General features: G+C 37.7%; 1 protein-coding gene across 3 annotated transcripts in view; it reads left to right on the top strand.

Annotated features, from left to right (window-relative positions):
- RIC8B (RIC8 guanine nucleotide exchange factor B) overlaps positions 1–23,729 on the top strand; it is a 106,411-nt gene that overhangs the window by 14,061 nt on the left and 68,621 nt on the right. The window contains exon 3 of one of the 3 annotated variants that reach the window (XM_034643625.1): positions 22,800–23,228. The exons of the other annotated variants lie outside the window; for them this stretch is intronic. Coding sequence (XP_034499516.1) covers positions 22,800–23,228 — 429 coding nt within the window. The remainder of the gene's footprint in view (positions 1–22,799; positions 23,229–23,729) is intronic. 3 annotated transcript variants of the gene reach the window in all.

Below are 23,729 nucleotides of genomic sequence, written 5' to 3' on the forward strand. Positions count from 1 at the left end.
CTGTAGTAGTGTGATTAGAGGCATAAGCAAAGACCAGTACTTTTTTTTCATCATTTATTTTCTCTAAAATTGAGCCTTCTTGATTATCTTACATATGCCTTTTGAAGGGAACATAAAAAATATTACTGGTTTGGAAATACTATTACTTGTGGAGCTGGTTTATGAGGTGAAATAAATTTATATGAACATGAAAGTTCATTCTACCATTTGAAATTTTCTTCTTTTTACTTTCACCCCCCAGACTTGAATGTACTTGGCATATTAATAGAGATCTCTGTAGTCCACAAATATTTTTTCAGTAATTCCTGTGTGCCAAGTCCTGTGTTAGACCTTAGTTGCTAAATTGGCTATTTGCCTGTGGTGTGTGGTTTGGCACTTTCTCAGCTACAGAGGCATACTGAAGATTGCCATTGTGGACTCTAGAATATGAATGGGTAAATTTCCATATTAGATTCCCCTAAGGAAAATGTGCCAAGACAGAACCATTGGTTCTATACTGTGAATCCATGCTTAGGAATAACTTAAGGCACGATGCTTGTTCTGAAAGCCCTTTACACTTATTTTTGTTATTTGAAATTGTTAAACTACAGTTTTTACTAAAACAGAATGAGCTTTATATTGCTTTGCAAATTTGACTCAAATTTTATTTGATGTCTCACCTTAGGGAATACTTTGACACATGATGCAAGTACAGCTCTGATTTAGAAGACGATAACTTTAAAGATAATCACTTTCAACATCTTGATTTCTTTAAAACACACGTGCACGCGTGCACGCGTGTGCACGCGCACGCACACACACACACACACACACACACACACACAAGCATCCTAAATCTTTTACTTTTTAAAGTTCCTGTCCAGCTGGGATCTGGCATAAAACTTGACTTAGAAGGGCTGAATTGTATCATAGGCCAAGGTGACTGCGTCATAGTAGTTCAAAATAATTTAAATTTCATTTCAGACTTCATTTTTTACTTTGGATGTTTGTAAAGGCATTGAAAGACTAAGTGTAGGGAGAAAGAATATGACAGCTCTTCTGACTTAGCAGGCCGTAGATATGGCAGCCCATATATTGTCTTTGGATTACTTTTTAGGATTTCTTTCTCAGAATAATAAGAATAGTATCTCCAATTTGTACTTAGAGTTCCAGATTCATTTTCTCATACAAAAAAAAAAAAAAGTGAAGAAAACTCATCAAGAAGTTCCACTTCCAGTCATGACAAGTATGAAGAGTTCTACAGACCTGCTCCCCACTCAAACTGGTGAAAATTACTTTTTTTCTTTTTTTAATAATAATATTTTTTATTATGTTAGTCACCATACAGTACATCCCTGGTTTTTGATGTAAAGTTTGATGATTCATTAGTTGCGTATAACACCCAGTGCACCATGGTGAAAATTATAACAATCATTTAAAGTCTCTGGAAATAGTCCTGAGAGCATACAGTCAATGAAGAAATACTTGTTCAAGAAAATCTACTAAAACTCAGTAAGAAAAGTGAAAGTCTATGCTATTTGAACTGAGACCTTCTCCCTCCCCCCATTAGCTGAGTGAGATGGAAACTGTTCTCCATACTGCTGCGTTCAAGAACACAGAGCTCTCTCTTTCCTCAGTTGTCAGGTGGAAAGCTATCTTCCCAGATCAGCATTTCTCATCCTGCCCCAGCTACCTGTTGCTGAGACTAAATTCTTGGAGAGTGCAGCTGAGAGGTGGAGTCCCCCTCCTTTCACCCAGCACCCTGCACCACCACCACCACAATACAGAGGCTCTACCATGGATATGGCACCATGGAAAATAGAAGAGCCCCAGTTGACCTCGCCCTGGCCTCTGGGATGCAGATTCTACTCTGGGAGAGGCAAGCTGAGGATAGCTGGAGCTGCTGTTCCTCTGTCCCCTCATCAGGCTCTGGAGGTATCACCCGGAGAGAAGCGTGGCATTGTCTTTGTCCCCAGAGCTCAAATTGTGCCCGAGGAACAAGCAAACCTTATAGCAGAGATCTCTGAATCTCTCCCAAAAGGAACCAACATCATTTGCAACAGAGTGTGAAGTGCATGCCCGAGGGTGCAGGTTGTGGTGAAAGGAGCTGGAGGGAGATTGATAGTCATTGGAGATTCAGGCTAACCAGAAGACTGGCTAGTTTGCTAGAGAGAAAAGGGGAAAGAGGCAGCTAGGAAGAACCCTCCTGTGGTTAGAACAAATCCTAAATACTGACCTCAGGGACTATTCCTTCAAAGGAGCCCTAATAGATTGGTTTAGTTTGTGGAGCAATTTATGCCCGGGACATTGTTGAAGACAATAGATCAATCGGCTGGTAGTTAGTGGAACTTAATAGCTGGGCGTGGTCAGGGAAAGAGAAGGTCAAAGAGGTGCCAGCCAAAGCCACTGTCATTTTAGGATGACTGTGGCATAACTGAGGGTGAGCCCCCTGAGGAGCAACATCTGTAGAGAGGGAGAATATACTTAACTAAAATAACTCATGCAGTTACTGAGCAAATAACAATAGCAAGTCTTGGAGGGTAGATGCAGTGTCTGGTGTTGCTACCATATATTATATAAAACGTCCAGTTTCAAAAAAAAAAAATGAGACATGAAGAAACCGGAAAGAATGACCTATACACTGGGGAAAAAGCAGGTGACAGAAACTGTTTGTGAGAATGACCAGCTGTTCGGTTTAATAGACAAAGACTTCAAAGTAGCCATTATAATTATATTCAGAGAACTAAAGGAAGCCATAATTTAAAAAGTAATGCAAGGGTTGATGACAATGTCACATCAAATGAAGAATATCAGTACAAAGAAATTGTTAGAGGGAAAAAGAAGAACCAAAAAGAAAAAAAAGGAGTTGAAAGGTATAATAAAGTACAGTAACCGAAATAAAAATTCACTAAAGGAACTCAACATTAGGTTGAAACTGGCAGAAGAAAGGATAAACACACTTGACAATAGATCAAGAGAGAGTATACAAGGTAAAGAACAGAGAAAAAGAAAAGTAAAGAAAGACTCAGAAATTTGGGACATTAATGCCAACAGATATATATATATAATGGGAATATCAGAAGGAGAGGAGAGAGAGAATGAAGAACAAATATTGAAAGAAGTGATGGCTAAAAATTTCCCAAATCTATTGGAAAACAACTTATACATCCAGGAAGCTTAATAATTCTGAGTAGGATAAAGTCAGTGATCCACAAACAAATACATCATTAGTAAAATGCTAAAAGCCAAAGACAAGGAGAAAATCTTGAAAGCAGCAAGAGAAAAATGACCAAATAAGCCCTTGAGGAAGAACCAAGAAAACTTAGACTTGGGAAATAACTCAATTTTTAGGAAAACCACAAAACGTTGTTGAAAGAAATTAAATAAAGTCTAATAAATGGAAAGACATTTCATGTCCACGGATTGGAAAACTGACTTTTGTTAAAATGGCAGTACTTCCCATATTGATCTACAGATTTAATGAATTACCTTTTAGAATTCTAGGTAGCTTCTTTGTAGAAATTGACAAGACAATTCTAAGATTCGTAATTGAAAGGGATGAAGAATAGAACAATCTTGAACAAACTTGGCTCACAATTCCTGATTTCAAAATGTACTACCAAGCAACAGTATTCAAGACGGTGTGGTATTGGCATGAGGATAGATTAAATATAAATATATGTATATACATGTAGATCAGTGAAAGAGTATCGAGAGTCCAGAAATAAACCCATGTGTCCCTGGTCAACTAATTTTTGACAAGGACGCCAAGACCATTTGATGGGGAAAGAACAGTCATTTAACAAGTGGTGCTGTGACGGCTAGATAGTCCCATTGAAAGAATGAAGTTAAACTTTTACCAAATACCATATACAAAAGTTAATGGTTTAGACCCAAATGTAAGAGCTAAACCCATAAAACTCAGAAGAAAACAGAGATAAATCTTCATAACCCAGAATTTGGCAATGAATTCTTAGATATTATCCCAAAAGCACAAGCAACAAAAGAAAAAAAAAAGATAAATTGGACTTCATCAAAGTTAATTTCTGCCTCTAGGGACACTGTTAAGAAAATGGAAAGACAACCCACAGGATGGAAGACGGTACTTTCAAATCATATGTCTGGTAAGAGACTTGTATTTGAACTGCATAAAGAGCTCAATAAAAAGACAACCCAATTCGAAAATGGGCAAAGTATCTAAATAAACGTTTTCCCAAAGGTATACAGTTGGCCAATAAACACATGATCAAAATGGTAACTTGACATCATTAATCACCAGGGAAATGCACATCAAAGCCACAGTGAGATTCCAGTTCACACTGACTGTGGCTAGAATAAAAAAAAAAAAAATCGGGTGCCTGGGTGGCTCAGTTGTTAAGCGTCTGCCTTCGGCTCAGGGCGTGATCCTGGAGTTCCAGGATCGAGCCCCACGTTGGGCTCTTCCGCTGGGAGCCTGCTGCTTCCTCTCCCACTCCCCCTGCTTGTGTTCCCTCTCTCACTGGCTGTCTCTCTCTCTCTGTCGAATGAATAAATAAAATCTTTAAAAAAAAATCGATAATAACAAGTGTTGGAAAGAACATGGAGAAATCAGAACCCTCATACTTACTGGTGAGAATATAAAATTGTGCAGCCATTTTAGAAAACAGTCTGGCAGTTTCTCAAAAGGTTAAACTCACCAATTGTACTCCTAGGTATCTACACAAAAGAAACGAAGATATATGTCCACGCAAAAACTTGTATGTGAATGTTTACAGCAGCATTATTCATAATAGCCAAAAGGTAGAAACAACCCAAATGTCTGTCAACTTGTGAATGGATAAACAAAAAGTGTTAATCATACAATGAAATATTATTTAGCCAAGAAAAAAGTAATTGATAAGTGCTACAACATGGATAAACTTTGAAAACATTATACCAAGTGAAAGAAGCCAGACACGAAGATTTCATAATGTACGATCCATTTATACGAAATGTCTAAAATAGGCAGATCTGTACTAACAAAGTTGATTAGTTGTTGCATAGGGGCAAGAGGGGGGGGAATGGGGAGTTAACTTCTGCCTATTGGATTTCTTTTTTGGTAATGAGAATGTTCTAAAATGAGACAGTGATGATGATGGTTGTACATGTGTGAACTGAAAACCAGTGCATCGTAAACTTTTCACAGGGTAAATTCTATGATATGTGAATTATATCTCAATAAAGCTTGTTATTAAATACGAGTAGGTAACATACACTACATGTCCATCATCATTCTAAGCAGTGTATGAATGTATGAATGTTAACATGTTTAATCCTCACAACCAGGCTATAAAGTAGGTACTGTTATTTTGCTTTGCAGATGAGGAAACTAAGGCACACAGGAAATTACTTGCCTAAACTAGTGAAGTGGGAGGCCATGATCCAAGCCTAGGCAGTCTGGCTCCACAGCCCATGTGCTACACCATTCTGCCAGTCATTAATAATTGAATTGACCTATTGTATAGCTTAGGAATTGATTCTATTCATTTTCTGATTTTAGACTTCTAAAATTTGAAACTTGATGCAGAGCATAAACAAAGCTTTGACACTGAGCTAATTATCAGCATTGACAGGAAACACAAGAGCATGCTTTACATTGTGACTGGATAGGATAGTATGTAGTGTCAGCTCTCCTCTTAAGCCATGTAGTACTTGATCATAAGGAGTTAGGCATACTGCAGATTTGTTTTTCTTGCCAAAAATGTAAAGTTTCTTTTTCTTAGCAGTTAGCTCTTTTTGTCCTTACAAAGTTTGATTGTGTACCAAGGAAAAAGGAAAACTTGTATGTCTATCTTTGACTAATTAAAAATTCTTAGGGACCTGAAAGAGTTACTGACTAAACAGGCATCTCCAGTATTCCCAACTTCCCCATTTATAGATGAAAAATTGAGAAGTTGATTTGCCCAAGGCCACAGTGAATGGAAGAGCTAAGACTCAACCCAGGTCTTCTGTCTCCTTTTCTGCCTTCAGTGATCATATTTGTAGGGCTCCTCCTCAGGGAACTCACAGTGTAGTAACAGACCCAGAATATCTTCCAGTACTGATTCCTTCTAAGGTATCTTGCACCAAGGGTCATCACACTCTGAATACTTTCAATAACAGGAAGCTCACAGCAGCCACTCTGCTGTCAGATAGCTTTAATCGTTAGAAAGCTTTTACTCATATGAAGTCCAAATCTGCTTTGGTTGATCCCCCTACTTTACCCATATCCCTCTCTATCTCTACCTTTGTCCACTGTTTGGTTTGTCTTGCTACCTCCTTTTTGCCACACCATCTGTATCATTTTTTGCCCACTCATTGCCTAACACTCCTATTTATCAAGAAGCTTTCTCTGTCTGGCTGAATTCTGTATATTTTATTCCTTCAGTCTCTTAATACACAGCTTAAATTGCTATACATTGAAATACGTTTACATTCCTTATTCATTCATTTTACACATGTTCAATCTTCCTAATATATAAACAACTTGAGTCATGGGCTTTTTAGCTTCCCAACCCAAAATAGACTTCTTGTCACTTAGAATTTATTTTGCTTAAATAATTTGCACGTACTTGAATTTTAAGTTGGGAACGTTTTGAGTTGTGTGCCTATATGGGGGCCGAGTACGCAAGTGCTCAGTAATGGACACTATAGATCCCAAGTGAACACCATAGAATTACCAAAATTAATACATAATTGCAATGTTATGTTTATTACATCAGCATTTTCCTTTTTCGAGTGGCTTTGCCATTAAAAGACAAATACAGATAAAAATTTCCTAGCCATATTGTGCCTGTGTAGAGTATGCCTGTTATTGTTTCTTAAACTGTGTGTCCATCTGGCCGTCTTTATGATGTAAGGTGCATTAGCCTCTATTCTGCCTCAAGCTAAAGATTTTTAAATATATAATCTCATTTAATATTTATAAGCCCTAGATTTTATTCCTATTTTTAGAGATGAAGAAATGAGGCACAAGTGATTTCAAGAAATTTGCCCAAGATCACATAGCCACAAGGGCAGAGCTAGTGCTTGAAGCCAGGTGCTTTCTTCATTTCAATTGTACTGTTTCCCAGTAAGTAACATATAAGGGGAATTACATCTTACAATGTGTTTTCTTAGATGCTATCTATATAACTAATGACAGTAACTCTGTGATGCAGATACATTTCTATCTTACACATGAGGAAATTTAGCTTTAGATAGATAAAGAAAATTGCTCCAGATCCAGGTTCAGAAAATAGTAGTACTAGGGACTAGAGAGAAACCAAATGTTCAATTGTGCTTTTTCTGATACATCACTAGTGTCTTCATGTGCCTTTAAGGATCTCTAAAATCTCACAGCTGTCTCACTGGGACACCTTAACTTCCTTCTTGTCCCTCTTCTCAGCTATTTCAGTCTGTTCTCGCTGCCATTAACAGAATACCGTAGACTGGGTGGCTTGCTTAAACAACAGAAATTTATGTCTCGCAGTTTCGGAAGCCGTAGAAGTCCAAGATCAGAATGCCAGCAGTAGGTTTCATCCTGAGGCCTTTTCTCTTGGCTTATAGGTGGCTGCCATCTCACTGTGTGCTCACATGACCTCTTTGTGCAGAGAGGGGTGGGGGGAGAGTGTGAGTGAGCTAGCTCTCTAGTGTTTCTTTTTACAAAGACACTAATTCCATTGGACCAGGGCCCCTCCCTAATGACCTCATCTAACCATAGTTATCTCCCCAAAGCCCCATCTCTAAATACCAACACACTAGGGGTTAGGGCTTCAACATACGGATATAATGGGGACACAAACATTCAGTCCATAACATCAGCTTACCATAAGAGCACCCCTGACTATCTTCTGTACATACCTGGGCCATTACAGCTGAGAACCAGGGATTCAGAGATAGAGTAATTAGTACAGAGTGAATAGTTCAGTGTTGTGGGGTAGATGGCATTGGGCACAAAGCAAGAAAATCCTAAAGAGACTATATGGGAAAAGATTTTGGTAAACTGAAAAAGGCAAAAAGGCAAAGGAGCTGTAGAGAATCCATGGGACCATGATCTGTATTAGCCACTAAGCTATGAAGTATATGTTGTGACAGTGTCCATCTTCCGGCCCTGTTATACACTGCATAATCAAACTACAGCTGTTCTAAGAATTCACTGACCATTAAATGAGATAACAACCCTTATTTGGTAAATTTTAATAAGCAACAAATGATGATACTTTTGTATTTGCCAGTATGTTAAAATACTAAAATACGTTTTACATAGGTAGTGGAGAAAAGGGCTTTCTGAAAAATAAAAAGACTCTTAAGACTCTAAGTGAATTTGACATGCCCATTTCTGCCCTCAGTCAAGAAAGGATGGGCAGCTGATTGATTTTGTGTTTTTATTTACACCTAAGCGGTCTTTCCTATCCCTTAATGAACTCTTGATGATGCAACATGTCTTTCTCAGGATTGCTAATTAGCAAAAAAAACTTGAGCCAAACTTATGTAATTGTTGTTCCTCTGCACTCTTTTCAGTCGTTTTGGCAGGATTACCATGGTATAAAACATAGCCAGAAGGATTGTGTTACTGAAAAGTGTACATGTGTAGTAAGGGAAACTAGAGGTGAAATTCCTCACAAGGACAGTATCCATTACATAAAAAGTGAGAATTACCATCGCCTCCCATACTACAAGCAAGAAAAAAAAAACACAAGAGCACAAATAAAATATTAAGCTAAATATCAAATGGACGCAGCTGCATGAGTATTCATTTAGAAAATTTCTCTTTAGTTTTTTTTAAAGAAATTCCAAATTTGACCTTCAGAATCCTTTCTCCAACCTTTATTAAAAGCACAGTTGAGAATTCTGGCAGTGAGTCAGTGATTGTTTAATATTTTTGTAAAATACAAATTTTTAATAGGTCTGTCTTGTAGAACTGGCAGCACTGTTCCAACTGTTAATTATAGTAAGCTTATTTTAGGATTTAATACCTCTCTCTCTCTTTCCCACTCTTTCTCATGCACACATACACTCACACGCTCATGTGTGCTGTACACAGAGGGCAAAAGTTTAGAACTATCAGATTTAGGTGGCTGACCTTCAACTCCAGTTATGAACTAAAATTAGATCCCTGTGGAATATATATCCAGTGACATCCATCAGAGCAGAGAGTAGGCACAACCTTGAGAGGCCAGGGAGGTGTCATCCAACGGATCCTGCCTTAGCTACAATATTGCTTTCATAGCTTCCTTTTTAATCTTAAAAATTCATGTGAATTTTTATATTGTGAGTTTTAATGTATGTATTTATTTTCATATACAAATTCTTCCCCACCCTGCCCCCACTAAATCTTTTAGTAAACCAGTGGTTAAAGAGGATGTACTAGGATTGTCCTGTGACTTTAAGTATCCTTGGCACTGTGCCACATCTCCCAGATGAATGTGCATAGTCTATTTTAAGAGCAGGGTCCTATCCCATCACTATAGGAGCACTGGTTGGAGTGAGAGCATAAATCAAGCATATGGTTAATGTTGTGGACATAATGGACAAAAAGTGGGTGGGCAGGAGTCCATTCTTACTAAAGAGAAAGTAGTAGACTTTAAGAGTAGGTGTTCACTACCATGAAAATAGAAGAGCAGAAACATTAAATAATAATAAAAACGTGATAATAAATAGAACCATGTTTAAGGACTTAAGTCTGTTTATTGAAGGAGAAAAAAAAAATCAGTCTTCAATAATTCCTTTCATAGGCCTAGCTTAACCCAGAATTGCTTTGAATGTTGGAACACCCATTTTTGCTTTATTTTCTTATGTATCATCAGATACCGGTAGAATGAGTAGAGAGTAGGACTGAGAGGTAAGAATCTGAGCCCCCTTTCCCATTGTATCTTTCTGAGCTGCATTAAGCAAACAATGTAGCCTCCCTCAGAGTTTTCGTATCTGTAAAATAAAAGAAATATTTGCTAGTCCTGAGTATATTAGGTATTATTTTTTAAAAGCATTCTGTGGTCAAATAAATAAAGGAACTATCAGTTTTAAAAAATTAAACAGGTTTCTTTTCCATAGTACTCTGACAGCCTTTAATACTTTAGTAAGCTTTATAAGTTTCTCAGACTTATTCTCCCCAATATCCACTTTTTTGTAGAAACTTTTGCACTGCTAATGTTTGCTAATATTAAATAGTCACTATAACCCCTTCTAACTCTTAATATTCTGATTCTATTACACTCATTTTGTTTGGCTCTTCAGCTGTTTTCTGGCCTGTAGTTATCATAGGGTTACTGCCAAGTTGAACTCAGTGCCTGTGCTGTGTGTATACCCTGCCCCTCTTTCCAGCTTGAACTGGAAAGTTATTACATTTTCCTATTTCTTATAAATAAAACAGACATTAGTCCATGTCTTTGGCAATGTTCATTTACTCTATTCACTGTTGTTTCATTTTGGTTTAGTTATTCGATCATTGGCTCATTTTTATTCTAAACCAATCTATAAATCTTTACCTGTATTTCCCAACTAATAGTAAAGATTTTTTTAAAGTCTCAGCTTATTAACTCCTTTCAATAAGTACTGATGTTAGAGAGAAAATTACATGTCAAATCTACATATAGGCTTATTATTTCAATCAGAAAAACAAGCCTTCTTCAAGATACTGCTGTTGGCTGAGATCTTTAATTATAGGCCTTGTTCTTGGAAGTGTACAATTTTAGCTCTTACTGTGTACCATCATCTCATTTACTAAAACAACACTGTAATGTGTATTATCCCCATTTTACACATAATGAAATTGAAGCTCAGAAAAACCAAGTAACTTGCCCAGATCTCACAGGTAAAAACAATGGCAAAATGAAGACTGACTCTGAAAGTCATAAATCATATTCTTTTTTTTTTTTTAAGAGAGAGAGTGCTCACATGAGCCGGCAGGGGTGGGGGTGTGTGTGGGTGGGGTGCAGAAGGAGAGGGAGAGAGAGAATCTTAAGCAGGCTCCACACCCAGGATGGAGCCCAATGTTGGGCTGGATCTCATGACCCTGAGGTCATGACCTGAGCCGAAATCAAGAGTCAAACACTTAACCGACTGAGCCATCCAGGCACCCCTAGAAGTCATATTCTTTATTACAGCATGTAGCCTCTTACTAAATTAGAGTAATACTATATATGGCATATGCATTATAGTTATAATGTTAATGTTTATTGAGTATTTATTTTATTCTAGGGCAGCACATGCACAGTGTCTCATTTAATTCTCCCAACAACCCTATGAAGTAGGTACTATCATGCCTGTTTTACAGAGAAGGAAATTTAAAAAGTTGACCAACTTATTACTTATTTATTATAAATAAGTGGCACCTAGGAATTAAGCCCAGAGCTTTAATGACCTCTCTGGACATACTACTCTATATTTAACACATAGTATTTTGAAGATGTAGCACTTAGTATATATGTATGTATATATGTGTGTGTATATATTCAGCATATTTATTTTTAAGAATTTATTTATTTATTTGACAGAAGGAGAGGGAACACAAGCAGGGGGAGAGGGAGAGGGAGAAGCAGGCTTCCCGCTGAGCAGGGAGCCCGATGCAGCGCTCGATCCCAGGACGCTGGGATCATGACCTGAGCCGAAGGCAGACGCTTAACGACTGAGCCACCCAGGCACCCCTATATTCAGCATATTTGACAGCATCCTTGTACCTGTGGAACAAAAAGAAATAATATCAGACAAATCCTACCCCCCCAAAGCTGATGAAAGAGATAAGAAGTCTCCATAAATACAATTCAAGGTCAGAGGTGTGTTAAGTGCTATAAAACTGGTAGAAGTAGAAGAGGTTACTTCGTACTAAAGATTACAAAGATGACATTTGCCTTGAAGATACATACACGGCAAAATATTGGGACGGTCAGGGTTTAAGAAGACTTTCTAAGTACAGAAAATAACATAAGAAAAGGCACATACGTTCACAGAGGTAGTAGAGAGTAAGTTTCTTGGCCCTGATCAAGGATATTGTGACAATAAGTAGTAGAGTATGACTTTTGGAAAGGTGGACTTATGGGGGACTTATGATCTGACCCCTCCTAGTTAATGAGTTTAGGTGTATTTTATTTGAGGTGTCCACTGTGGGACAATTATGGAGAAATGTCTACCAAGCAATATCATTTGCTTTTTGCTGCCAGCTTTAGGAAATGGGTCCCCTATCTCCTGAATGACTGATAACCTCTATCAACCAAGTTGTCCGGGTTAGAAATCTGAGAGGCTCCTTGTCTCTTCCTTCTCCACCCTTGACATCCAGTAATTCTGCCAATCGTTCAGTGAGTTCTACTTCCTTAAAATCTCTTCGATTTCATTTTTTTCTAAAGTAAGCTCTATGCTCAGTGTGCAGCTTGAACTCAGGACCCGAAGATCAAGAGTCACATGCTCTACCAACTGAGCTAGCCAGGCACCCCTTAAAAATCTCTTAGCTTTCTATTTCTCTGTCTTAGTTCATGCCATCATTTTTCACCTTACTAACCATTTCTGGTTCTGTTCCCTTTCTTGTGCATTCTCCGTATTACCATCAGAATGATAATTCCAAAGCGCAAAACTAATGTTATCCCCCTGCTTAATACCTTGCAATAAGTTCCCCATTTCCCTCTGGATTAATTCCAACTCTTCAGTCTCTTCATCATACAGACATGGACTAGTATATCTGCTCTTTAAAACGAAAGAAAAAAACAACCTCTCTTGATCTTATAGTCCCTCTTATTACCATCCTATTTGTTTCCTTATAGTTACATGTATTGAAAGGTATGTACTTCTCTCTGCACTTTCTCATCTCCCAAATACTATGCAGAAACTGCTTTTATCAAGGTCACTGGTGATCTAGCATTGCCAAATCCTTACGCTACTTGATCTTTCATCAGCATTTGAAACAGTTGACTATTCCCTCTATAAAATACTTCCCTTGTCTTGTCTTCCAGAACACCACACTCCTAAATTTCCTCTTGCTTCTAGCTGCAGCTCTTAATCTCTTTTATCAGGTTCTCCTCCTCCCAGCCTCTAAGTGTTGGCATTTTTCAGGCCTCTATCTTAGTCCCTCTGTTTTCTATATATTTTACTCTAGGCAATCTATTCCTATAGCTCTGAACACCTTTACTCATAGAGAAGACATAGCCCTGATGGCTGCTTAAGGCTTCAGCCACATACATTCAACTTTCCACTTGATATCTATGTAGGCATTGCAAATTTTTATGTATCTATACATAATTTTCTCCAAAACTTGTTTTTCCTCCAGTCATCCCCTTCTCAGTAAATGGCACCATACTGCTCAAGCCAGAAACCTCCCTTTCCCCAAAAACAGCAAGTTCTGTCTCAAAAATATGCATCAAATCCATCCACCTCTGTCCTGTTTCCATTCTAGTTGAAGCTGCAGTTGTTCCCCTCCATTTTCCACACCAGTATGATTTTTTAAAAATCTTTAATTGGGTTGTATTTCTCCTTTGCTTCAACTCCTTTAGTGACTTTTCATAGCATTTAAGTCTAATCTCCTTATCACAGCCTATAAAATGCCACGTGATCTGGTGTCAGTTTACTTTCTAGTTACGTCTCAGAGCACTCTGCCACTAACATCATCTGCTGTGGCTTTCAAGGACCTTAAATACACCAGGCTCTGCCTGCAATATTCTTTCTTTGCACATTTAGCATCATCTCCCCTTCAGAATTTGGCTTAAATATCAGTCTAAAGTGGGTCCTTTCTCCAGTTATTTTCTATCATACCATCCTGTTCATTTTTCTTAAAACATTTACATTTTTTGTTTATTTATCTTCCGCATTAAACTGTCAGCCCCATAACACATAACAGAATTATGCTTTGTTCACCAGTGTACACCTATCACATAACACAGTAATGTAGCAGGCGTTCAAGCATTTGTTAAATGACTGAATGGGAATTGAACATACATTGCAGATCTCACCTTAGATGTCACTTCCTTAGGAAGTCTTTCCCTGAATTGGTCTTCTTCCCTTCCATAGGATTTAGATTTGTACTGTCATAGTTTTTTACACTTAAATCGGTGATTCTCAGTACGGGGTGATTTTGTTCCCCAGGAGACATTTGGCAGTTTCTGGAGACATTTTTGATTGCTGTGATTGAGTAGTGGTACTGAGAGGGTGTTAATGGCATCTAGTGGGTGGGGGCCAAGGATGCTATTAAATATCTTATAATATACATATCCTCAGAGAATTATCCAGTCCAAAATGTCACTAGGGCTCAGGCTGAGAAATTCTGGCTTAGACTATCAGAGCACTTGTCACACTAATCCATGGCTTGTATTTCTTTATAATTCTCCCCCGTTCAATTTTAAGTTCCTTAGAAGTTTGCTGTTGTCTACCCAGTACCAAGGACATTGCCTTGGATTTATTGAATAAACACTTGGTGTATTCTTGATGAATTAATAAATAGATAAACAAATGAAGATGCAAACCAGCCATGGCACAACTAGGCCAACTTCGTTTAACTCTTGATATTAGATATAGAGGGTAGTTGCTTAGTCATTGAGGTGAAATATAACTTCCATTACTTATGGAATGATGGTACAAGAGGTTCTGTATGAGGTATTGATGAGACATCGTATTTCAGAGGTGTGTTTTATTAAAGTTTAAAGCTAAGCTGTTGCAACAAAGGGACCCCAAGATAAAAGTGATTTAAGGAATATTGGTGTTTTATTACCTTTTCAAGTAATAGTTCTGAGGTGATCAGTCAGTTCTGGTTAGGTAGGTGGGTGACTCTGCTCCATAAATTTATTCAGTTGCCCTATTTCCTTCAAAGTTGTCAAGTTATGCTTCACCATCTGAGCATTGTCCCAGCCTGAACTGGGCTGCCACTTCCAGGTTCTGGGCCACAGAATGAGACAAGAAAATGGAGAAGGTATGCCTACTGTCCTAGAGACCCAAACCCAAAGATGGCATGCCATATGATCACGTACATTCCACTGGCAAGAGCTTAGTCATATGGCCATGAAGAGCAGCTGAGGAATGTGGTATAGCTAGGCAGTCATGGGCCTTGCCACAGTTCTCTTACTATATAAGAAGCGAAAAATGGATTTTGATGGACAACTATCAGTTTTCAACACAATGCCCAGCAATTAAACTAAATCTTAGATAAGCATATTTGTAGCATATTATTCCCTCATTACTCTGGGATCTGAGTTAGTTTTACTACTTTGGTCATAGAGTTGAAGAAAATTTATACAGTATAAAATGTATTCTCTGGAACAGTGCTTCTTAAATTACTTCTGGTGAAAGGCCAAGGTGTTTTTTTGTCTGTGTTAATTTTTCCCTAAGTTGTGGTTAGACTAGTGCTTTCATAAAATACAATAAAAATGAAACATTAAAAGAAATAATCACATCCTTTGATGGTCGCATCAAAGTTGGATTACTGTAAGTATTTCTAAATGCAAACTCAGTTTTTTTTACCTATTTCAGTTTGTGTACCTATCTAACATAGTCCAGTAACAGTTTGTGAGCTGGTACCAATCTGTAGACACTTTTGAGTAGGATTTACCTTTTGGGTTGCCAGAGTATAGTAAATTATGATGCCTATATTTTAAGCAAAGACTTTTTTTGTGTATAAAACTTGACTTACAGTTTTTTAATATTTTCAGAAATCACCTTTTAAAACTGTATGTAAATCATGATAGATCATTTGAATGCTTATATATGCTTTATAGCAAGTTCTGCTTGTCTCATGGCTAAAGCCAAAGCTGATCTTAGTTTTACGGATTCATAGTGAAAAGCTTACCATTTTGGAGCTGAAAGAAGGTTGCCTTAGAGAGCCTTCCAGTTTTAGTATATTTGCTGCCAAAGCAAGCACTGCCTTACAGAGTCTTAATGCATGGTATAGATGAAGAAAGAGGCCTAATGAAGTGTCATGCTCGAGATTATGGTTAATAAATGAGAGACAGCTAATGGTACAATCATTGACTTGGAGTGGAAATCATGCTGGAGTCATATGATCTAGATTAAGGACTGGCCTTCTACTTCTTAGTTAAGGGTCCTTAGGCAATAATTTAGTAAGTATTTAGTGAGCATTTCTTAGATTGAAGGATATATATGGGAAGTTTTTGTAAACTATACCACATAAGCAAACAATATCACTATAATTATTAAAATTATGAAACCACCCCTTCTCATGCTAACAAGTCCACTCCTCTTTCTGGATTCTGCTGTATATCATACTAGAGGATTCCTGAGAACAGAAGTCATTTAATAATGCATTGATTTAAAATTATTTTATTTATTTATTTTTAAATTTAATTAAAAAAATTTTTTTATTATGTTATGTTAGTCACCATACAGTACATCCATTAGTTTTTGATGTAGCGTTCCATGAGTCATTGTTTGCATATAATACCCAGTGCTCCGTGCAATATGTGTCCTCCTTAATACCCATCACCAGGCTAACACATCCCCCCACTCCCCTCCCCTCTAAAACCCTCAGTTTGTTTCCCAGAGTCCATAGTCTCTCATGGTTCATCTCCCCCTCTGTTATCCCCCCTTTCATTTTTCCTTCCTTCTCCTAATGTCCTCCATGCTATTCCTTATGTTCCACAAATAAGTGAAACCATATGATAATTGTCTTTCTCTGCTTGACTTATTTCACTTAGCATAATCTCCTCCAGTTCCATCCATGTTGATGCAAATGTTGGTTAATCATCCTTTCTGATGGCTGAGTAATATTCCATCGTATATATGGACCACATCTTCTTTATCTATTCGTCTGTTGAAGGGCATCTCAGCAGCTTCCACAGTTTGGCTATTGTGGACATTGCTGCTATGAACATTGGGTGCATGTGCCCCTTCTTTTCACTACATCTGTATCTTTGGGGTAAATAGCCAGTAGTGCAATTGCTGGGTCATAGGGTAGCTCTATTTTTAACTTTTTGAGGAACCTCCACACTGTTTTCCAAAGTGGCTGTACCAACTTGCATTTCTACCAACAATGTAAGTTTTTAAAGATTTTATTTATTTATTTATTTGAGAGAAAGACAGCACAGAGGGAGAGGGAGAAACAGACTTCCCATTGAGCAGGGAGCCTGACACGGGGTTTGATCCCAGGACCCAGGGATCGTGACCTTAGCCGAAGGTTGATGCTTAACAGACTGAGCCTCCCAGGCACCCTAAAATTATTTTTATAAGTATTCTAGCAATGTGGAAAACTGCTGATAATTACATTAAAAATTAAAAAGTCAGAACACAGAATGATAGACACATGATGATTGTAACTATGTTGAAGCAATATGCATATGTTACTGATAATCAGTAGATTGACTAAGAATATATCCTTCTGTCTACTGCACATAAAATATACTAGCTAGTATAATTGTGAATGTTTTTCTATTTTCTTTAAATTTGGTGCATTTTACGTTTTAAAGAACATAAATATAGGGGAGCCTGGGTGGCTCAGTCGGTTGAGCATCTGATTCTTGGTTTTGGCTTAGGTTATAATCTCAGGGTCATGGGATCAAGCCCTGCAGCCGGCTCTGCACTCAGCAGAGAGTCTGCTTGAGGTTCTCTCCCTCTGCCTCTCCCTCTCCCCCCCCATATACATGGGTGCACATGTGCACTGCCTCTCTCTAAAATAAATCTTTTAAAACAATAATACACATACACGTATATGTATAAGTAATTGAATGTCTTCAGAAAAAAGAACTTTATACGAAGACCTGTAAGTTCTGCTGCTCATATAAAAAGACTTTTTTACCCAATGGGGCAAACCATCTTACTAGTCCCATCACAAAATAGCCTTTACTATTTCATTCTTAGAAAGGAGACGTGTCAAGACAACATTAATAGATCTCTACTAATTCTTGAGATTTGAAGAACTTGATCTAGTCCATTTATATTGTAGGTGCTAACTTCCGTGCTAGTTGCTCTGCTGAGGGCTAAAAGGATTATGAAGAAATGAAACATAATAATCACCATCTATAGAGTACTTACCACATCCCAGAGTCTATTTCAAAATAGCCTTATGCGATATGGGTGATATTATTTCCAGTTTACAAATGGGAAAGTGAGACTCAAAGAAGTTAAATAGCATGTCTGAATTATACAGTAGGAAAGTGTGGTATTAAACCTGGCTCTTTCTGATTCAGAAGCCAGTACAGTATATATTTTCTTGTGTCTTTAAAAAAAAAAGAAAAAAGGCTTTCTGTCATCAGAAAGCTTTTAGTAGTAACAGGAAGAATGTCTGAGCACCAAATGATTGCTACAAATTGTGGTTTGGGTATTCCCTGGAGAGGAAGAATGTTGGGGGCTGAAGTGGTTAGAAAAAAATTTATATCAAAAGTGAATTTTAAGGTTAGCTTTGGAGAATGGTTAAAACTTGAATAGTTGAAGAGGAAGAGGAACTGATGCAGGTAGAGGGGAGGCAGTAAGAAAGGATAAGAGCTCAGTGTGAGATAATTTGGAAAGAAATATAGCTAGAGAGGAGGGTTTGATAGGGTCATAGTATGAAAGAGAAACCTGAAAAAGCAGGTTGGAGGATCTTAAATGCTAAACTGTGGACCTTGAGATTTTATCTTATAATAATAATAATACGTAAAACCTGTACTGAACACTTGTCACATGCCGGGTACTATTCTAAGTGCTATTCATGTGGATGTCATTTAATTCTTATAGTAAGTGGGGCCCAGGGAGGCCAAGTTTGCCACAGTCTTACTGTTAGAAGATGGTAGAAGAGCCAAGGTTTGAATACAAAAAATTTAAATCCAGAACCTATGCCCTTAATCACAACACTGCTCTGATTCTAGAGTCCATGGTAAGTTGAACAAGTTTCAAGCCCAGGACCACTGACCTTAAACAAGTAATATACTTCACCCCTGGAGTAGTTTTTGATATTTAAGATAAGAAAAGTAATGTGACCAGACAGTGACACCCCATTCCTATCCCTGTCACCCTTGTGCATCTTCAGGATAGTCAAAGAGAAGTTAAGGTATTTGTGCTAATGGCTTTCGACTCTGCCTACTTTTCTATGCTTATCTGGTCCATTGCTCTCAGTTAACCCCTTCCATCTAACATCCACGTTATGTCAGTCCATTGTTAACCATAGTTCAGTGGTTCTCAGAGTGTGGTTCCAGCAGCAATTAGGAACTTGTTAAATGTCCCAATTCTGGAGCCTCACTCAAGACCTACTGAATCAGAAATTCTGGGGGTGAAGTGCAACAAAGTGTTTTAACAGTCCCTTTAGCAGATTATGATACATGATGAAGTTTGAGAACCACTGCTATAGTAGACTCCCGGGTTTCAGTTCAGGAGGAAACTAACCTTTTTTAGCAGTACTAGTATTAAGGTTGGGGAACAATTTGGGATCTCACTCTTGAATATATGCTGTTGGATTTGCAGTCTAACTTTATAGAAATAGCCATAGCTTGCTAAGCTAATGACCACTTTAAAAGGGCATCTCAGACTCTTTGATTCTTAGTAATTATACTTTGTAAGCATACCTAGACTTTGCTTTATGACTGTAGTTCGTTACAGAGAACCAGACCTCTAAGTGAAAGTTTTTAAATCAGAAAATATTTCCACTAATTTTGATGGAAAAAATTGGGTTCCATGATAACCTAAAGGTACCAAAATAATTTTCAGGTTAAAATATATATCAGTTGGGGGCACCTGGGTGGCTCAGTTAGTTAGCGGCTGTCTTTGGCTCAGGTCATGATCCCAAGGTCCTGGGATAAAGCCCCATGTCAGGCTCCCTGCTCAGCGGGGAGCCTGCTTCTCCCTGTCCTACCCACTCATGCTTTCTGTTGCTATTTCTGTCTGTCTGTCTGTCTCTCTTTCTCAAATAAGTAAATAAATCTTTAATATACACACACACACACATATATATATGAGTTGAACAATGAAAACAAGTTTGTATAAATAAGTATTTTGAAAGCAAATAATAACAGTCTGTACCTAACATATAATGTAATGACAGTTTGTTGTACTTGCAAAAAGAGGAAGAGAAGGCTTGATAGTAAGTGATGCCTGGTGGCGGAGGAGTACAAAGGAGTCGTTCTTTGGAAGATGCTGGAGAGTCAGGTGGTAGGTTTTAAGTTTGGGAATTTGTGGTTATCTTGCACTTAAAAATAGTTCTAGCACACCTGAGCCAGTTACAGGGATACAGGTGAAACATAGCCTCTGTTCTCAAGGAGCCTGGGAAAGGAGTGAGTTGCCGCAATGATTTACTCTACACAAAAGCAAAAACTTAGTAAAAGAGGGAGTGACTGGGGAAGCATATAGACCCTTCAGTCTTCAAACTAAACCTGAGAAAAAGAGTGGGCTCCTGACAGGTGGACACAGTAGCAGGGCATGCCATGGAAGGAGCAGCAGGGGTGAGGCTCAGGACATACGGTCAGAGGCCTGGGAGTCCGTTTGAAGCAGCTGAAAAAGAAGGGGAGTGGTGTGTGACAGAGATAGCAGTAGAAAAGGGAGCGTGGGCTCATTTCAGCTGCGTTCTGTGGGCAACAAGGAGCTGTGAAAAGTGCTTGAAGAGAAGAGAGCATGTTTTAGGAAGAGTAAAATCAATTGAAAAAATACAGCACAGAAAAATACTGTTAGAGCAAAAATAAAGGTGAAATACAACAGTACCTTTGAAACACAGAAGTGGAGCATGCACTCCAGCAGATGAAGAAAGTGTAAAGAATTCTCTTTCATCAGTTTTCTTGCCTGGTGTACATATATAAAACAAAATTTTTCTGATTCATCCAAATGTACATGATTTATTAATTTGCTCTTTATAATATTCTCTGATTAAAAATGATTATATTGAGTACAGCAATAAGTGTGTCTATTAATTAGCACTTGTAGTATTTTAGGTATGTCTTTGATTTTTTTTTTTGAGTTGTAATAAAAAAAAAAGGCAGGGAGGAAAGAGTCATTATCCAAAAAGTGGTTTAATTTTCAAGATACGTTAAAACTATAGCAAAAAGCTACCTAACGGTCATTATGTGAGACAGATCTATAAAAGAAATGGCATGTTTAAGAACAGCTATGATTGAAAACTGAGCTTTAAAACTAGAACTCTTGTCTTTGGTTGCCCGTTGAACTCCAGGAAGCCTATAGATGAGGTAGTTTTTAACTATGAATTTTGTAGGCTCTCTAATTTCATGTAGCCTTCTTATGTCCGAGAGTTTCAATCCATTTGATTTATAGCCGTGTCTATTCTTATTTGTCTTCATGCTTTGCTCTTTTTCTTTCTTGAGTCTGAAGGTGGAGCAAGAAAGGACCCATATTGTCTGTAGGTTTTGGGGGTATTTTATTGTTGCTGTTGTTCTCTTTGGTTTAAAAAGGAAGGAGGTAAAGGTGTCTTTTTAATTCGATATATAGAACTCCCAAATTCACATATATAATATTTTATAATACCTTATTAATTACATGTTTCTTAACTTAAACAGCAATGTAGATGATTTCTCTCCTGAGTAAAGTTATGTGGGAGCAAAGGTTATCTGACTCCACCCCCAGGAATATAGTACATAGGAAGTAGTATATTGAATGTGGTTTTGTTTTTGTTTTTTTTTGTTTTGGATGTGAAAGATCAGACATTGGAGAAAAATTTCCTTTTTTTATATTTCTATAATGGGCACATTACACTTACCCTACCCCCCCAAACTTGTGTTCATTTTTTTAAAAATTCTTTAACAATGATAATAAGACATTGAAAGTCCCTTCTAGTTATCATAGATGGCAGGGCTAGAGTTGACATTGTTATAAAATTTTTTCAGCTTGTCAAGTTAATTTCCTTCCTACCTCCATCTAGAGAACATAATATGGCCGACCCTTGAACAATGTGGAGGTTAGGAGTGCTAGTCCGCAGTACGGTCAAAGAATCTGTGTACAATTTTTGACTCCCCAAAAACGTAACTACTGATAGCCTACTGTTCACCAGAAGACTTACCAATAACATAAATAGCCAATTAACACATATTTTATGTTATGTATTATTGTATTCATACTTTTACAATAAAGAAAGCTTGAGAAAAGTGTTATTAAAAACATCATAAGGAAGACAGAACATATTTACAGTACTGTACTGTATTTATCAAAAAAAAATCCACGTGTAAGTGAACCCGTGTAGTTCAAACCCCTGTTGTTCAAGGGTCAACTGTACATTTAAAGCTGGCACTTCATAGCTGTACAACTAGGATGTACTGAGAAGGTACACACAGCCTGGGATTCTTGCCAAGATCATAATGCTTGACCCACAGACAGCCTCTTTTTAAAGAGTTAAAGTCTGATGTTAGGTAAATACAAACTTTGTAAAATCTGATGTTAGTCCTTGTTGTTGCTGTTGTTTTTATAAAATGTAACAGGTACAGAAATGGTCAGCAATAGAACAGCTTATACCTGCTTGCTTCACAGGTGTGAGCTTGAGAGACCCAGGCCTACAGTTTATGGACAAGAACGCTGGACCTTGAATTTTGAAAGAATGATCAGTGGTTCTTAAGTTTAACAATGATAGGAATAATTATACTCAAAAAATGCAAGATAGATATGTACACTTTGGGTCCATCAGCTATGATTCAGACTAATTGCCTTTATCCTGATAGCATATGTAGTCTGATATTAAAAATCTGTTGAGAACAAAGCTGTATAAGACCTGACTGATTCACTCTGGCTCAGTACAGCCTCTCTGGCCTTTAATTTCCATATCTGTAAGTGAAAGAAGTGCAGCAAATACAAGGTCTCTTTCAGTTCTAACATTCTGTGACTTAAAAAAAAAAAAAGTAAAAATCTTTTCTAGCCAGAAACTGACTGTTGTTATATACATTGGTAGAGAAGTATACTGTTTTAAATGATTTAAGCCAAGTAATGATTTTTGCATACTCATTCTTGTTTTTCAGAAACTCTGTGAAGGCATATTTAAAGTCCTTGTAAAGGACATCCCAGCAACATGTCAAGTGTCCTGCCTGGAAGTTCTCCGTATTCTCTCCAGAGACAAAAAGGTTTTAGTTCCTGTAACAACCAAGGAAAATATGCAGATACTGCTGCGATTAGCCAAGTTAAATGAGTCGGATGATTCTTTGGAGAAGGTGTCAGAGTTCCCAGTTATTGTGGAGTCATTAAAATGTCTGTGTAACATAGTGTTCAACAGTCAGATGGCACAGCAGCTCAGCCTGGAACTTAACCTTGCTGCAAAGCTCTGTAACCTCCTGAGAAAGTGCAAGGACCGAAAGTTTATCAATGACATTAAGTGCTTTGATTTGCGCTTGCTCTTCCTCCTGTCACTTTTGCACACCGACATCAGGTCACAGTTGCGCTATGAGCTCCAGGGACTACCGCTGCTANTCAACTGTACATTTAAAGCTGGCACTTCATAGCTGTACAACTAGGATGTACTGAGAAGGTACACACAGCCTGGGATTCTTGCCAAGATCATAATGCTTGACCCACAGACAGCCTCTTTTTAAAGAGTTAAAGTCTGATGTTAGGTAAATACAAACTTTGTAAAATCTGATGTTAGTCCTTGTTGTTGCTGTTGTTTTTATAAAATGTAACAGGTACAGAAATGGTCAGCAATAGAACAGCTTATACCTGCTTGCTTCACAGGTGTGAGCTTGAGAGACCCAGGCCTACAGTTTATGGACAAGAACGCTGGACCTTGAATTTTGAAAGAATGATCAGTGGTTCTTAAGTTTAACAATGATAGGAATAATTATACTCAAAAAATGCAAGATAGATATGTACACTTTGGGTCCATCAGCTATGATTCAGACTAATTGCCTTTATCCTGATAGCATATGTAGTCTGATATTAAAAATCTGTTGAGAGCA

This window comes from Ailuropoda melanoleuca, chromosome 15 (genome assembly GCF_002007445.2).
Source record: "Ailuropoda melanoleuca isolate Jingjing chromosome 15, ASM200744v2, whole genome shotgun sequence".
NCBI lineage: Eukaryota > Metazoa > Chordata > Mammalia > Carnivora > Ursidae > Ailuropoda > Ailuropoda melanoleuca.